The sequence below is a fragment of the Peromyscus eremicus genome, chromosome 5 (assembly GCF_949786415.1).
Source record: "Peromyscus eremicus chromosome 5, PerEre_H2_v1, whole genome shotgun sequence".
In the NCBI taxonomy this organism is placed as follows: Eukaryota; Metazoa; Chordata; class Mammalia; order Rodentia; family Cricetidae; genus Peromyscus; species Peromyscus eremicus.
The window spans coordinates 55,620,934-55,639,101 of record NC_081420.1 but is presented as its reverse complement, the minus strand read 5'-3'; the positions used below and the strand labels follow the sequence as shown (position 1 = coordinate 55,639,101).

General features: G+C 44.1%; 1 protein-coding gene across 4 annotated transcripts in view; it reads left to right on the top strand.

Annotated features, from left to right (window-relative positions):
* The window catches only part of Asb13 (ankyrin repeat and SOCS box containing 13), a 33,053-nt gene extending 15,652 nt beyond the window's left edge, over positions 1-17,401 (top strand). For 2 of the 4 annotated variants that reach the window (XM_059263482.1, XM_059263480.1), the window contains exons 2-6: positions 6,036-6,223; positions 7,405-7,555; positions 9,461-9,595; positions 14,491-14,682; positions 15,754-16,015. In XM_059263482.1, the coding sequence (XP_059119465.1) occupies positions 6,036-6,223; positions 7,405-7,555; positions 9,461-9,595; positions 14,491-14,682; positions 15,754-15,881 (794 nt within the window). In that variant the 3' untranslated portion in view covers positions 15,882-16,015. Of the gene's footprint in view, positions 1-6,035; positions 6,224-7,404; positions 7,556-9,460; positions 9,596-14,490; positions 14,683-15,753; positions 16,016-17,249 lie in introns of those variants that run through there. The other 2 variants (XM_059263481.1, XM_059263483.1) reach the window with 2 other exon arrangements.
* Positions 17,402-18,168: the final 767 nt, after the last annotated feature.

The window sequence follows — 18,168 nt, the reverse complement described above, 5'->3', positions numbered from 1 at the left end:
AGGCTGGTCCAAGACTTTGACCCTGATAGCGTGGTCAGTATTTGATTCAAGTGAATATGTAATGGATGACTAATCACGGAAGCCTGTTAAGCATACATTTTATTTTGTTCAGGTAGAGGATAGCATGGCATCAGAGCCAGGCATGGTGGCAGTCACCTGTAATCCTATCCCTTGGAAAGCAGAGGAAGTAGGGGCATGAGTTCCAGGCCAACCTAGGCTATACAGCAAGACCTTGTTTCTAAAAAAATAAATATTTAAAAACATCACTCCCAAGTATATTTTCTGCATAGCTTGTAGAGAAGAAAATCATATTCTCAATTAGTGGGTGCATACTTGTTGGGGTTCTTGGATTTCTTTTTTCTTTGCGAGACAGGGTTTCTCTGTCCCGGAACTCACTCTAGAGACCAGACTGGCCTTGAACACAAAGATCCACCTGCCTCTGCTTCCCAAATGCTGGGATTAAAGACATGCTGGCTTGCACCTCTACTGTCCTGGATATTTTTGAGATTGTCATTTAAAAAATTTAATATGCTCTCCAAAACTGTCTTGCGGATATTTGTATTTCTGGTCTAAATGAAAAAAAACTGAATGTGTTAGATCAAAACAGTATCACTGTCCAGCAAAAGTGGAGGCCACCACAGGAATTTTACCTGTGTAACATTCTGACCTGTAATTCTATATTCCTGCTGTAACCAAAATACTTATCCATACCACTTTTTAGATTGTTTTTGTTTGCTTATGTGGATGGATTCCCCCTCTCTCAATTTAATGAGGCCTTTGGAGAGAAGGGACAGAAAAGATCTTCCATGTATCATTGGGAACCCCATAGCTTCATTCTTTTTTCTGTGACCACCAGTCTTAGCAAGAATTCAGGATGTTTTCCAAGGCTTAGAGTGATACTTTGAAGGGTTGGAATGGAAAACTTATCCTAAAATAGGAATTCAAAGAGAAGTTGTTGACAAACAGCATATCTGAGACTAAAAAAGGGTTTCAAAGGAAATAATAGTAATAAACCCACTTTCAATGAGCAAAACAGCATGCATCCTTATCTTCTCTCCATAACGTGGCCCTGTGAAAAGTTATGTCCTTCACGAGAAAACTAAGGCTGCTGATTTCAAATGAAAATCTTTTCCAAAGTTCTTCAACAGAAATGCAGAAGATAAGCCAGACATGGAGGTGCACGCTTGTAATCTCAGCTGCTCAGACAGGAGGGTTGTGAGTTCAAGGCAAGCTCAGACTACTACCAAAATAAAAACCAGAGAAGACAGAGTGAGAGTGCCGGGCTCTGTGCCATGAAGCCCAGGCTCGTTGTGCTCTGCATGCCTGCTGCTGGGACTTGGGGACTAAGGGAGAGTACCCTTGTGTATTAACATCTTAGGTGGCTAACAGCAGGGAAGGAGGCAGGTAGCAAATTACGGGGGTGAGTGGATGTGGCCAGCAAGGAAAGGATGAAGGTCCGGTGTTCCCTGGCTCTGTCACCACTTAGGCAATCTGTTTTCACTTTCTCTTTCTCTTTCACTTTCTTTTCCCTAGTCTTTCCAAGTTGCAACTCCCTAGTCCCTTTATGGAGGCAAACATTTTACTTTTTACCCCATTGTATGCTTTTTAAAAAATGTAGATTGGGATTATTTTCCTTTTTTTTTAAACACTGAGTGGGTCACATTGCATGTCACTTACATTATGTTTTTTGTCAAAAAATATTTTGGAGATTCATAATTAAAACATTTAAAAAGACATGGTTGAGAAATACTTTGAACACAAAAGCAGCTCAATTTTTTTTTTTTTTTTTTTTTTTTTTTTTTTTTTTTTTTTTTTTTTTTGAGACAAGGTTTCTCTGTGTAGCCCTAGCTGTCCTGGAACTAGCTCTGTAGACCAGGCTGGCCTCGAACTCACAGAGATCTGCCTGCCTTTGCTTCCTGAGTGATGGGATCAAAGGCATGTGCCTCCACCACCGCCTGGCCAGCTCAAATTTTAAAAGTAAAAATTTCTTGACTTCCAAAAGAAAATAGAAGTCACTGAAAGGCTCTGATCAAGTCCCAAGTGACCAACTTATTATTTGGCTACGTGAGGAGGAAGGGAGATGGGAGCAAGCTGGTAATGGGAGACCAATTATATAGCAAGGATTGAAGATGGGGCTCCAGCCCTAGAGGGAGCTTCCCGAAACAGTGCATGGTCTCAGATATCCATCGCAACACTACCCTCAGGATACAATGCTGAGATTCAGGAATGAGGCACTTTATCAGAACTGGGGTCTTAGCACTGAGTTGAACCATCCTGTCGTGAAACCTGATCAGCCAGTTTCCCAATTGACTGTGTTTCCTGCACTCAATCTTCAGGAATAGATTTAAGTTTCTCACCTACAAGCTGTCCTTCCCCTTACTTTTTTTGTTGTCCTTCCTGGTGCTTGGTTTTTATGAAGAGAATGCCTTAGTCCTCCCTAATTTGTAACCCCAGAGGAGCTCTCCAGTGGCCAGGAGCGTCAGATATGCCCTCCACGACTAGTGCCCCTGCCTGCTATAAAGCTATCTTTTGCTGATGTCAGTGAGCTGGTGGCAGCTCTTTCTATCCTCAGGTTCTTCTCTGGCCTTTTGTTTCTGTAAGGGCTAATATTTCTTGTCGGCTTAATTGGACTTGGAATAACCTGGGAGATACACCTCTGGGTATTTCTGTGAGAGCCTTTCCAGAGAGGTACAACTAAGACCCAAAGGAATGCGGGTGGCTCCCATCCATAGGCTGGCGTCCTGGATGGAATAGAAAAGAAAAAAGGAGAAAGAGAGCTAGCACCAGCATCCATCTCTCTCTGCTTCCTGACTGTGAACACAATGTGTGAGCTGCCTATGCCCTGCTGCTTTGTCTTTCCCACTGTGGTGGCTTTTATCTCTTCCCCTGAGCCAAAATAAACTCCTCTTTGCCTCAAGTTGTATTTGTCAGATGTGTTGACATAGTAATGAGAAAAGTAACTAATATAGTTACTCTTAAACACATTTTTAAACATTTTATTTTTATTATATGTGTGTGGGGGTTTGGTCTGCATATGTTTCTGTACCTCATGTATTCAGTGCTGTCAGAGGCCAGAAGAGGATATTGGATCCTCCAGGGCTGGAGTTATGGTTATGAACCACCATGGAGGTGCTAGGAATTGAGCTTGGGCCTCCTGAAAGAGCAGCCAGTGTTCTTAACAGTTGATCCAGCTCTCCAGCTCCCTTCTAAATATTTAGATTGTGGTAAAGAGCATATAACAAAAAGTTACCGGCTTAACCTTTTCAGATGTAGAGTTCAGTGGCATTAAGTACATTGCATATTAAGCACAACAATCACCATCTTTCACCCACAGAACTCTTTATATCATGCAAAACTGACTCCATACAACTATTAGAAAATAACTCTCCACCTTCCTCAGTTCCATTATGGTGCTTTCTGTCCCTACAGTTGTGTTTCCTTTAGGTACTTCATGTGAATGGAATCAGATAGCATATGACCTTTTGTGACTGACTTATTTCACTTAATATAATGTTTTCAAGGTTTATTCATATAGCATATGTTCATATTTTCTTCTTCTTCTTCTTTTTTTTTTTTTTTTGGTTTTTCGAGACAGAGTTTTTCTGTGTAATTTTGTGCCTTTCCTGGAACTCACTTTGTAGACCAGGCTGGCCTCGAACTCACAGAGATCCGCCTGCCTCTGCCTCCCAAGTGCTGGGATTAAAGGTGTGCGCCACCACCGCCTGGCTATATTTTCTTCTTATGTAAAGTTATGTGTGTATACCACATTTTGCTTATCCACTCATCTCTTGATAAACACTTGTACTATTTCTATCTTTGTTGTGTTGAATTGCAAGAGTATGGGTGAGTTTGTTGAGTTTACTTACAAGAGTATAGATGAAGGGTTACTTACAGGATCAGAGATAACTCAAAGACAGCTGCATTACCAAATGCAGCATGGATGATGGCACATGAAAGCTGGAAACCTGGAGTTCACTGCACAACTGCGGCTCCACACTGGAGAGTGTCCTTTCCAGGCAGCTCAGTTGGTCTGAGCCTCTTCTAGGCTTGGCTTATTTGAGAGTGTCTCTTATCAGTTCTTACTATTTATATATGTCCAGATAGTGAGAGACCTTGTGAATCTGGTCAGTTTCAGGAACTTCCTGATGCTATTGAGTTGTTTGCTTTCTGAGTTTTAAGAAGATTTCTTGCAGAATGTAATGTTTTACCTTCACTTAGAATATCCAGAATATCAAGAGTCTTAATGAACTTCCCTCTAGGATTGAATGTTTTATCTCAGGAAAAAAAAAACTGCTATTACAACAAATAAGTAAGAAGTAGCATCTCATTGTGATTTGGGTTTGCATTTCTTTATGATTAGCGATGTTGACAATCTTTTCCTATGTTTATTGGCCATTTGTATGTCTTCTTCAGATAAATGTCTGTTAAAACCCTTTGCCCATTTTAAACTTGAACTTTTGATATTGTTGAATTGTAGAAGTCCTTTATATATTCTTGATATTAATCTCTTATCAGATATGTAATTTGCAAATATTTCCTTTCATTCTATGCATTGTCTTTTACCTCTGTTGATTGTGCCCTTTGATGGACTGGAATCTCTCCCCTTTCCTCCTCCTCCTGCTCCTCCTCTGCTTCCTCCACTTCCACTTTTGACTGTCACATTTGCTGCTTCTGATTTCTGTCCTTCATGTTGCTGCTAAGACTATTGCAGTTGGTATTTGTTTACTGGAAAATGTGGTTACCAGCAATTGCATTTCCTCTAAAGACAGGTCATATAAAGAAATAAAGTTAGATTGTCTTTTTCAAATTGTGTATTTTATACAAGGAAAATTCACTGAAGCCATTCCATCCATTCATCCAACCTTCCATCATACAGGTGAACACAAGCAACATGCATACTAGGTGCGGGGAACACAGAGATGAATAAGCAAAGCTTGACCTGCGCAGTCACAGCTTGTCTTCCTCTGTGATGCTTCCATGCACTTGCCTGGGTGTCTGGGAGATCTGGCTTCTGAATTCCTATCTCTGGAAGCGCTCTCCCGTTGTCATTATTGTGGTGTTTGGGATTGTTTCTGCATTCACCTTACCCCTAACTAGGAGCTACCTATTGCATCTTACACATCTTTGTGCATGGAAGTGGAGTGTGCTGATCCTTTGTAGATAAGCCGTGAGTGATACATGGCAGGACCTGCACATGATGTGATGGCTCCGCCTCAGGGCCTGTTCTGGCCCTGGTGGTCTTTGCCCTCCCCTCCCCTCTTCTCCCCTCCCCTCCTCTTTCTTCCCCTTCCCTCCCCTATCCCTCCTCCTCTTCTTCTCCCTCTCACCACCCCAATACAAACCTAAGGCTTACCTTGTGGTCCTCTTCTTTTTAAAGTTGCATGCAACTTCTCTTGCTTTGGGGTTTTCCTCTCTCACACTGACTTTAAATTGTTAACTAGCTACTTCTCACTATTTCCTCAAACTGTATATTGCTGCTTATGAGGCACACCCCTCTTGGTAAGGTACAGTGTACAGAGATACATGTGTGGAACTGTTAGGCAGAGCAGTAAGCTATAGCTGTGTCTATATAGGACCAGGGGTGGGAAATGGGATCATAGTGTGAGCCAGATCCATAGCACAAACATCCTTATATGCCCTGGCAAGGACTTTGAACTCTGCACTCTAGCTAGTTGGGATTGCTTATGGAACTTGCTTTTTAAAATTTATTATTTTATTTCATGTGCATTGGTGTTTTGCCTGCATACATATATCTGTGTGAGGATGTTGGATCCCTTGGAACTAGAGTTACAGACAGTTGTGAGCTGCCATGTAGGTGATGGGAATTGAACCTGGGTCCTCTGGAAGAGTAGTATGTGCTCTTAACTGCTGAGCCATTTCTCCAGCCCTGCTTATGGATTTTAATAGGAGCACTGGGACCAATTGCATGGTCACATATGGTATCTTGGCTGCCAATGGGCCCTGGAGCCTCATGTGTATTCATTTGTTCTGATGGAAGTAGGAGGGTCTTAGTAAGCATTCTGTTTCCTCTGCAGGTTTCTGGGTGGAGCGCACCCCTGTGCATGAGGCAGCGCAGCGGGGTGAGAGCCTACAGCTTCAGCAGCTGATTGAGAGTGGGGCATGTGTTAATCAGGTCACCGTGGACTCCATCACACCTCTTCATGCGGCCAGTCTGCAGGGCCAGGCCCAGTGTGTGCAGCTGCTGCTGGCAGCTGGTGCCCAGGTGGGTGACCACATGGGACTGACAGCTACCTAGTTGCAGCTGTGGGAGTGGATGGGCCAGGCTCAGGAGAACACTAGAGAGAAGAAAAGACTCTAAGCTCGTGCAAACATGGATAGACAGGGTGCTCTAGGTTGCTGAAAGCCATGGGAGGAGGTGGGATGGTTGCTGTGGACCAGAGCAGGGCACTGTTTATGGATGGGGCAGGTTTAGCAAAGTGGTTTAGCATAACTCTGCTCTGAGATGATCAGGGCAGAGCAGGGCAGCCATGGACCAGGCACAGACTCTCTGGGAGCAGTTGGGCTTGGGCTGAACAGTTGCTGTGTAGGTTTAACCAACAGAGTTCTTGATTCCAAGTTATCCAAGGGAGGTGCTGGTAAAACGACTGGCTCAGGGTCAGGGAACGAAAGTAACAGAACAAACTTCTGATCTGGATGCCTTCGCCGCATGCATAGTTCGCACACAGCACAGTTAGTTTTAGCTGCCAGTGGCTTCCATTCTGCAGGCTGTCTGCCTGCTTAGCGGAGCTGTCCGGATCTGCACCATCCCCTGTGCTGGTGCTTATAAAGAATGTCAGGCTGTGGTCTCGGAGCTCACCAGATGAGAGCAGAGCCAAGGCAACGCACCATTTACTCATCCCCAAAGCTTGGAATTGACCAAGTTTCACAGTTTTCAGTGTGTAACCACGCAGAAGCCAAACTTAGATAAATTCTAAGTGTGTTTTCCCTGTCCAGGGAGCTGCCTTCTTCTTGGCCTGTGATTTGTCACGAGGCATGCTAAGCAGTATGGAGCACTTTTATTTTTTCGTAGCCAAAGCTTGAGTTAAAACCCATCTTGATACCTGTTTCTCCAGCTTGCAGCCTCAGCCTCTCCTTTCTGCCCTGTGTTTATTGTTTGCCTGGGGTGGTAGTGAGGGTGAGGCTGGGTTTTATCCTGCCCTGGGAGGGAGGGGCAAACCTTCAGTGAGGGACTTCTAGACTTAAGAGACTCCTACGCATTCCTGCCTCCTCCTGCCTCCAGTCCACGCGTCTTTTGCTTTGAACTCCCTTGCCTGGCTTGGCGCATAGCAGCAAACTGGTAATTTTAAGACATCATCTTTGCAAAGATGAATCTGTATAAAGATTACAAGCTTCGTCACATTCATTTACTTCACCCTTTGACGTTGGTCTCTTCTGTTGTTTGAGGTGGATGCACGCAACATTGATGGCAGCACCCCTCTTTGTGATGCCTGTGCCTCAGGCAGCATCGAGTGTGTGAAGCTCTTGCTGTCCTATGGGGCGAAGGTCAACCCGCCTTTGTACACAGCATCCCCGCTACACGAGGCCTGCATGAGTGGTGAGTCTCCGTGATAGGGACCATTGAATGGCCCAGGACGAAGCACTTAGAGCACAAAGGAGGCTGGTGGCCTGTATGGATGCGGGGAGGGACCAGTAGGATCTCTCGGTTCTTGTCTTCTTGAAGAAAAGAATTCAGTCAAGAAACATAGTTTAAGCAGAAGTTTATTTATCGAAGCTAAGCAAAACAAACACTCCACGGAAAGATTGGAATGGGCAATCCCAAGGTGTGAGCGGCCCAGAGAATTCTGAGTTGTGGATCGTAAAGAAATTTTATGAACATTTGTGAGGTAGGAAGCATACTCTCCTCCTACATTATGGTGGACCAGACTTTCCACTTTAGGGTATTTCTTCTGATACTCTAAGAAAACAAACCCCACGAAAGGAGAGGAGTATGTCAAAAACCTCAATGCCAGCGGTATTAATGATGTCAGGTTTGGGAATGTGGACCCTTCATTGACGTGCATGTGTGGGGAAAGGCCTTCGTGCCTTCATCTCTGATACACTGGGAACAACCTAACTGAAGCTTCGATGATGCCTATCCACAAGAGGTACTTGACCATCAGGAGACACAGCTGTTAAGATGTACTTGGTTACCTCACATCTAACTCCTTGCCCACCCAATATCAAGTAGGATTGGATCTGAGGGAAAGGAGCAAAAATGAGATAAGAAGTGACTCAGGCTACGCTGGGAACAATGGCACTGACTGAAAAGAATTTATCTAGGAGCAGGGACCTCTGGGAAAGGGGACTGACTATGTGCTGGTTGTAATGTTAAGATGAGCGTGGCTAGCAGTAGGTGTAGGTTTTAGGGATGGGGATGGTTACTGGGCAGCTATCAGCAACAAGGAAGTAATTAAGTGATATGGGAAGATGGATGCCCGGTGGTGGTGGCACATGCCTTTAATCCTGGCACTCAGGAGGCAGAGGCAGGGTCTGCAGAGTGAGTTCCAGGACAGCCAAGGCTACACAGAGAAGCCCTGTCTCAAAAAAAACAAAAAACAAAAAAAACAAAACAAAACCCAGCAACAACAAACAAACAAAACAAAAGAAAAAAAAAGAAAGAAAGAAAGAGAAGATGGAGTGATAGAGTCTGTGGCAGAATCTTCTTGGGAAGGAGAGAAACGGGCCCCCAATCCAAACTGGCTCTGAAGACAGGAGGAACAGGAAGAGGCCAAAGAGGTGCCAGAGAAAGGAGACTGGTGGGATGCCAGCAGCTATGTGTGTTTTCTATAGCCTGGATGTTCCCCAGGAACTTGGAGATGAGGATCAGGATAGTCTTTGATCCCTGTGTCCAAGTGGTTTCCCATGTCTTCTGTACTCAGCAGGGAAGCGGCTGTGACCCTTTCCTTTTACTACCAAGTGAACTCCTGAGGGGAGAGATGTCTTTGTATTCTTCTAGGGCTATGCAGAGTTACCAACCACTTTGTATGTTGACATACGTGGAGGACCAGCTGGGAGACTGGCTCCCACATTTTACCCCAGGGTACTTACTTTTGAGGAGAGAGGGATAAGAGATATATAGACAGAAGGATAGAGGGGAGAGAAACAGAAACGTAGGATAGCCTCGGGAGGGCCTAGATCCTTATCCACCTGCCCCCTCCTGTCTCTTCTAAAGGGCTGTTTATAGGAACGCCAAGGGGTGGAGCAAAAGACCTCCCCACAGCACAGCTAAGTGCAGACCATCCCAGTCACCTAGAAACCACACACATGGTCAAGCAATCCTCTAATGCAGCTCTGCTGGGTAAAGCAAGCTCAGATCTCACTAGGAAACCTTTGTGGCCTCCACAGAAATATAGGCTGCTTACCCTCTGCTCCTTGCAGGACCACCTTTTCAGCTGCTGTTTGTTCTGGTTACCATCTCCAATATTCATGAACATTTCCATCTTTCTCCATCTCTTTTAAGGGAGTTCTGAATGTGTGAGGCTTCTTATTGACGTTGGGGCCAATCTGGAAGCTCACGATTGCCATTTCGGGACCCCTCTACATGTTGCCTGTGCACGAGAGCATTTGGACTGTGTCAAAGTGTTGCTCAATGCAGGTATGCTGCTGTTTACCCTAACTAACATTTACCTGAGTGGATGACTTACCTGCACTTTGCTAGCAGAGCTCTGGGTAGTGGAAGCAGACAGAAAAGGCTTTGAAATTGGTTCTCCTACTACTCAGAGAGACCTTGTGCCTTAGCCTCTGTATCTATAGAACTGGAAAAAGAAAATCTATTTTTCCAGGTGTTAGGAATATTCTCAATAATGTTTCTGCAATGTCTGGTATACAGTCAACACTTAGTAAATGCATGTGACTACTTTATTATTTTTTGTGTGTGTGTGTGTGTGTGTGTGTGTTTGTGTGTGTGTGTGTGTGTGTGTGTGTGTGTGTTGTACATGCACCGGAAGGGGATATCAGATGTCCTGCTCTACCACTCTCTGCTCTGCCATATTCCCTTTAGACAGGGTCTCTCACTGAATTTCAAGATAGGCTGGCAGCCTCAGTGATCTTCCTCTCTCTACCCCTCCCAGAATATGGTTACAGGCCACAGAGTAGTGCTTTTTATATGGGTCCTGGAGATTCGAACTCAGGTCCTCTTGTGTGCATAGCAAGTACTCCTGCTTGATGAGCTGTCTCCTCAGGCCTGTGAATGGTTATTTTTAGTGAACACAGGCAGCTGTTCAGAATGTCTGCCTTGATGAGGTTTTTCTATCTGAATCTGAGTCAGAGGTATAATGGGAAATGGGATTGGCGGCATATAGGAGAATGGAGCACGTAAAATCTGGCTTGTGGTGGATATTTGAAAAAAGCTCCCTGCAGAGAGATTCCCAAAGTGAACAGAAGGTCTACACATGTTTGGGATAGATGAAATCTTTTTGTTTTTCTGAATACTTAAATCTTTGGCTGGTTGGCTCTGTGAATACAGAATCTAACCGCACCAAGATGGCTGTTGGAATGAGGAAGCCAATTACAACTGGGTGAACAATGAAGGTCGTTTTTTTGGTTCATGTGACAAAATGTGAGAAGTGTAGCAGAAGTATAGTCATTTTGATCTCATGGTTCAAGAGTGTCACTATGCCTTTGAATTTGAAATCTGCTTTTCTTAGTGTTAACTATTTGCTATGTTAGTGGATAAATGGAGGCAGCTGATAAAAGCTGTGTGTGTGAGAGAGAGAGAGAGAGGGAGAGAGAGAGGAGGAGGGAGAGACACATGTATGTGAGTGCCTGCAGAGCCAGAAGAAGGCATCAAATCAAATCCCTGGAGCTGGAGTTATAGGCAGTTGTGAGAACTGCTTCTCTCAGCCCTTCAGCTCTTTACATTTTAAGGCTTTCTCTTAGCTTTTTCAGAAGAGTGAAGAGTCTCCCTCTCTGGGTCGCTAGTGTACCTCCCCCAATGCTCCACTGACTTAAATGAGGTCTTGTGTCCAAACCTGATCCCTCTAGTCCAGATTTGTCAAATTTTGATTGGATTACTTGAACCAAGTACTATGGTAGAGGGAAAGGGATTGTATCAGTCAGAGCCCACCCTGGAGCTGAGGGTAGGTCTGTCCGCTCACCACACCCCAATTCCCAATAGTTTTTAAAGGGAAATTTCTATATATCCAGGAAATTGAGGATGAGTAGAATTTCGGGCAGGGGGCATTTCCTTTCTCCATGGAGGCAATTAAGCATTAAGAAAAGATGCAGTTTGGGCAGAATGTACCAGAAAAGCCGAAAAGAGGGTCCCAAGCCCTGATCCAAACAGGAACTGAAGACAGGAGGAGTCAGGAAGAGGTTAGACCAGAAGCCACTTTAATTTCTCATGGGCTCCCTCAACAGGATTGTCTTTTAAATATTTTCCCTTTGAACTACTTTCTCATTGTAAAGAATTTCCAACCTCTGTAGAAGCAGAGTGAGATAGCATAGTCCTAGGTACTCACACATGGAGTCTTACATAAGCAATGAGATTTTATACTGCGGAGGCTGAGTCATAGGCCTGTTGGAGAACCCAAGGAGAGCCACATTCCACAACTCCAGAAACATACAGTAGGTGCTTCTGCAGTGACATCAGAGGTCCTGGCTCAGCTGGAGGTGCTGAGCTATATATGGAGTGGTCATACTGAACTGTGCAGGTGAACAGAGGCGGTTGCTCCTTTTCTTTTTGTAGGTAGAGAGGCTGAGTTAAGGAACTAGACTCTGTTTCCAGAGGAAGAGAACTGGTGAGGATCAAAGTCCAGTTATTACAGTTAAGTAATTTTTCATCTGACCACTAACAGTAAATATTTAACTCTTCTGGAAGCGTCCAGAACTGGGTAGTTAAGGATTATTTGCACTTCCATCTCCTTGGCAGAGCCCATGTGAGTGTGTATTGAGTCATTTGGGCTGATGTCCCAGGATTGTGGCTGTTCTCAGCTGTGTGCTAGGGTGTGTTGGGGTGACCCTCATTTCACTGGTTTCTGTTTTCCTCCAAATCACATTAATCCTATTTTGTTTTGAAGTTAGGATTTTGGTAATGAGCTAGCTTTGACCCCTTTTTCTGAAGCATGAAATTGACAGTTCTTAATGCCTAGAAGGTGCTTTACCACCTCCCACTACTTGGCCACTGTGCCTCAAAGTCACTCCCTTCTGACATTCTTCCCTCCCTCTCCTTCTGTTCCTGCTCCAGCTTTCTAATGAAAATCTCCCCGTGTTGGTCATATCTCACATTTCTGCTTTCATTGAGCCCTAACTTGAACCCATGCATATTCCTGTGCACACACTTGGTCTGATGTTTCCAGTTGGCTTCCTTCCTTTCTGTCTGTGTTTTTGTTTTGTTTTTTAATTTAACTTTTTATTTTATGTTCACCGGTGTCAGGGTGTCAGATCGCCTGGAACTGGAGTTACAAACAGTTGTGAGTTGCCATGTGGGTGCTGGGAATCTGGGAACTGAACCTGGGTCCTCTGGAAGAACAGCCAGTGCTCTTAGCCGCTGAGCCATCTCTCCACCTCTGCTCCTTCCTTTCTAACCAATCAAATAATGCCAAGCACACATTATGGAAAAACCTTATTGTTGACTTTGGGAAGGCCACTTTGAAAGAGTCACTCATGGTCCAAGGCCTTATCTCAGGAGCCAAGGTAGCAAACAGCAAGGAAGGAGGGGTGTATGTTCCAGATCTTTCCTGCTTCCTTTTTCTCTCCAACCTTGAGGGTGTTTTGCTTCCTTGTGTCTTTTTCTCCATTGTTAAAATTGAGATAATCACATTCCTTCCTGGTTGGCAAGAATACTGTAAGAATCAATATGAGAAAGCCACTTGGATTTTAGATTCTGTGATCTTTACAATTTAGTTTTCATTACAAATTGTGTATCTAACATTAAAGTTTATTTTTGCATAATGATTGCAGCAGTCTAAAAATTATTTACTCCTATAAGCAAGTGTTAAAAGAAAACCGTCTGAGGGAAGAGAGTGACTGGATTGCAGGGCAAGGTTTTCCTGACTTCCTTTTCATACCATTTTGTAATTCCTGTGTGTGATTCAAACCTTCTCCTTCAGGGAGTCAGCAGGCAGTCCCTCCTGACCTGAGCTTTCTTCATTCCCAGGAGGAGTGGAGAGCCTTCTCAGGATCACACCGTGCTCCTTGTAATGAGTACAGCTCATAATTCCAGAGAAGTAAACACATTTTAAAGCAGAAAGCTGGGCTTTTCCAACAATGTTTCCAGTAGCAGAAATAGCTCAGAAAATGCTCACTAAAACAGTGGCATGTTGCTGGCGTAGCCGTGATTTTACCACTGTGGTTTGAAACTATAATTTGGGGAATTTTTTGTTTTGTTTTGGTTTGGTTTTTGGTTTTTGAGACAGTGTTTCTCTGTAGCTTTGGAGCCTACATGGACTAGTTCTGTAGACCAGGCTGGCCTTGAACTCACAGAGATCCGCCTGCCTCTGCCTCCCGAGTGCTGGGATTAAAGGCATGTGCCACCAACGCCCGACTTCTTTAAAATAATTTAATCTTTCCCAATTAATTGTTATCTACTAATTCTTTACTGGTTCAGGAGGAGACTTCAAAGAAGTTAACATCTTCTATACAAATTCTGAGGCCTTAGAAAATCCAATATATAGGACCAGTGATTGTTATGTGTTAAGAAGGACATTTCACAGAGACCATTTTGTAATAAAAAATTTTAACTTTTAAACATTTACCTTAAATTTTTATTTATTGTGATTGTATGCATGAGTTCAGGTGTGCATGCCATAGCACATTCGTGTGATCAGAGAACAGCTTTGTAGAGTTGGTTCTTTCCTTCCTGCTTTTTGTGGGTTCTGGGGATTGAGTTCATTTTCCAGGCTTGTGCTGAGCCATCTTGCGAACCTAAGTCTTTATTATTTAATGTATTTTAAAATACTATATTTTCTTACTAAATCTTTGAATCTTTCTGTATGCCCCAGCTGAGTTCACAGCTAACCTTCAAGCACATTATCTGTTTCCCCTCTATCTTTCCAAGGGTATGAAAGAATATATCTAAGGAATATTCATTCTTTCATCCGACCTGTTACTTTTTGAGTTCACGGTACCCGTGGTAGAGCAGCTGTGTCTGTTGGCATGTCTGTGTCCAAGTATAGGCTGCAGCATTTGGGTGACTCAGGATGAGCCTCTAGAAATCTAGGGACCTGTGAGGACATACTACAGGGCACCTCAGAATAGACATTTGGCCCATTAGAAATCTTTTATTTTGCTTTTTTGGAGGATATATCTATATCTATCTATCTATCTATCTATCTATCTATCTCTATATATATATAATTGCTGCCCTCACTTTCATAAGGAAAAATAATTATTACTATTGGATTTTGAGAAGGTACAGTAGAGTCTGTCTTGATTTTGTTGTCTGGGCGGGGATTGTTTTGTGCTCTGCTGAAGGGTGATGTGTAGGTTGGTCTTCCTCTTGGTTCTACGTTCTCCCTTTGGTGACAGACATTCTCTGCTCTGGCCCCCCAGGGGCCAATGTGAACGCAGCAAAACTTCACGAGACCGCCCTTCATCATGCGGCCAAGGTAAAGAACGTTGACCTCATCGAGATGCTCATAGAGTTTGGAGGCAACATCTACGCCCGGGACAACCGGGGGAAGAAGCCCTCGGACTACACGTGGAGCAGCAGCGCCCCAGCCAAGTGCTTTGAATACTATGAAAGTGAGCCAGGCTCTGTTGTGCAAATATTCCCATATCCCAGTATCTTAGTTAGGGTTTCTATTGCTGTGATGGAATACCAGGACCAAAAAGCAAGTTGGGGAGAAAAAGGTTTATTTGGCTTATACTTCTGTATTGCTGTTCATCATCAAAGGAAGTCAGGAGAGAAACTCAAACAGGGCAGGATCCTGGAGGCAAGAGCTGATGCAGAGGTCATGGAGGGGAGCTGCTCACTGGCTTGCTTCCCTGGGCTGGCTCAACCTGTTTTCTTATAGAAGCCAAGGCCACTAGCCCAGGGATGGCACCACCCACCATGTACTGAGCCCTCCCTCACTGCCCAGTAATTGAGGAAATGCCTTACAGCTGGATCTCATGAAGGCATTTCCTCAACTGAGGCTCCTTCCTCTCTGATGACTCTGGCTTGTGTCAATTTGACACAAACCCAGCCAATATACCCAGGCTGCCAGGAATCACCAGCATTCATCTTGGGCCCCCAGTTTGCTAGTTCTCCTTGAATTTGTGCTGACCTCTTTGAATCAATTCCTCAGCTCCTGTCCTTGGTCACTAGGATGTACTAGGGGTACTTCTGTCTCTAAGGACTGTTTTGTCCTGAAGCACCAGCTCTTGCTGTATTCCTGTGGCATGTGACCCCACAGAGGAAGGAAGCCTGTAGTAGCATGAGCAGGCTGCTAGTTCCTTCCTTGGCATAAACCCCTTACTCATGCCTCATTTGTGACAAGTGAGCCTCTTAACCACAAATTAGTTATTTGCTGATAAGTCTCTTTGCCAAATAGTAAGTAGCAAAACAAACCAATCCCTCCAACAAAACAAGAGACCCCTGTCTTGAAAGACCCAACCCCACAAAATGGATCCTTGTGGATACCACCAGAACCTTATTGCCTGGCTTCATTCCTCGGGTTCCTGGCTATCTGACCTTCCAGAGATGACCAGGAGCCATTCTAATTCTAGGGGGAAAGGGAGGCTCTTTTGGTTCTGCCTTAGCACTCATTAGATCGCAGGATGTGCTTCTTCTAGAAATTATCCTGATGAATTTCCTTGATCCTTTCTTTCCAGAGACACCTCTTACCCTCTCCCAGCTCTGCAGGGTGAGCTTGAGGAAGGCCACTGGCGTTCGAGGGCTAGAGAAAGTCGCCAAGTTAAATATCCCTCCACGGCTCATCGACTACCTTTCCTACAATTGAGCTGCAAGCAGGTGGCTGGAAAGGCTTGTGACTTGCCTGGCTATCACCTTGCTGTGCCTAGCCTTGGGCCCTAAAGAGTTCTGTCTGTTTCTCTGAAACACTATTGTTGCTGTAGATAGATTGACGCTCCTCCATGTTCTTTTTGGCTGTCCTTTTTGATGTCTTCTGAACCCTGGAGAAGATCTCTGAAGCACCAGGTGGCCAGTGTCTGACATCACAGTTGTGGATGTAACCCTTGCTAGTCTTCTGGAACTAATGCTGTCATTCTAGGCTGGGCTCAGTTCTCCAGGTTTCCTCTTGTCACTGACCTCCCTCTAAGGCACTCAAGACCGACAGTTCAAGGTGCACAGGGAATACTGGGGACTCAGGACACTGATGTTGATTTTCCTGTATCTGGGTGCATGCCACAGAAGCATCAGGTTCTAAGCACCTGACCTTGTGGCCTAGGATGACCATTCTGCTGGCATCTTGTCTTTCTGGGGCAGCAGCCTGCACTTTCCAAGGTCTACCTGCACCCAGATATATCACTCAGGGGCTGTACAGATCAGAGTGGGGAAGGTTCAGTCTTTGTATCCCTCCATCTAGCAGTGTTTCTTGGAATAATTGTCTCCAATATTAGGACCCAACTCTTTTTAAAAAGTTTATGTTGCGAACTAGAGAGATAGCTCAGAACCAGAGTTCAGTTCCCAGAATCCACATCAGGCAGCTCACAGTGACCTATTACTTCAGCTCCAGGGGATCCGACACCTTCTTCCGGCCTCCTCAAGTATTCACACACACACACACACACACACACACACACACACACACACACACACACAGAGAGAAAGAGAGAGAGAGATACATAAATAAAAATGAAATCTTTTAGAAAGTTGGAAAATCTTTAGTGTATATATATATATATATATATATATATATACACACACTATATATATATATATATATATATATATATATATGTTGTAACAAGATTTGTAAAGAGCTATGCAAACAATAAAAACAATAGGTGATATGAAGGCCTGGTGGCATGTATTCCCACGGATAGCCACTTCCATTGTAAAGGGCTGTTAGAAGACTTTTTTTGAGACAGGGCCTCACCATCTGACTATGGCTGGCCTGAAACTTGCTATGTAGATCAGGCTGGCCTTGAACTCACAGAGATCCACCTTCCTTTGCCCTCCGAGTGCTGTGATTAAAGGCGTAAACCACCATGCCTAGCTGTTTGAAGACTCGGGATTGTTTTTCATTTGTTTCTCTATTTGCCAAATGGAGACTTCACCCACCCTTTTAAGCTAATTCCTCGAAGCTACAAAACTGGTAAAGTACAATGGCAACACCTCAGCACCCATGAATTCATTTTTCTTGTAGATGTTTCTGGAATATCTATCATGCGTAAGACATCAGTGCAAGACTTGAATCAGATGGGAACGAGATTCGTCAGCCAAGGCAGGAAAGGAAAGTGGGCACAATGGCTTCCTATAGTAATAAAAATGAGTCCTACGCTATGGGTGAAACATTAAGGCTTGCATTCAGACTGAATTTTCCTGATTAACATTCTTTTTTTTTTGTTGTTGTTGTTGTTTTTTGTTTTTTGTTTTTTTGAGACAGGGTTTCTCTGTGTAGCTTTGTGCCTTTCCTGGGACTCACTTGGTAGCCCAGGCTGGCCTCGAACTCACAGAGATCCGCCTGGCTCTGCCTCCCGAGTGCTGGGATTAAAGGCGTGCGCCACCACCGCCCGGCCTGATTAACATTCTATATCTTAATAATACGATAATACAACAGGGAGAACTGGAGAATTCCATACCAAGAACTAGTGATTCTATACCAAGAAAAGCCAGTTTCTTTCCGTTATAGTCTTAGGTACAAGTTTTAAATAAATCCACGTTTCTGCATGTAATAGTAATAACAATGACTTCGAAAGGGCATTGGATTCTGCCTCTTTCATCTTTGTAACAGAATCTTGCCTCCAGCAATAAAACCCAGTAGCAGTTCCATCCAGTTTATCTTTTGGTATAGAATAAGGTTTCTTCACCATTATTACCCAATAAAAGTGGTTGAATGAAGTCTGTCCTTGTGTCTTATTTTCAAGGACAGATGCTAAGATGGGCTTCATCCTGTGAGAGTGGAGTAAGGCCACTCCCTGTCCTAGGGACCTGATGACTAGCACTTTGGGTCCTTGACCACTCTTTTTTCAAGACAGGGCCCCACTGTGTAACTCTGGCCATCCTGGAACTCACTATGTAGACCAGGCTGGCCTCAAACTCAACAGAGACTCACCTGCCTCTGC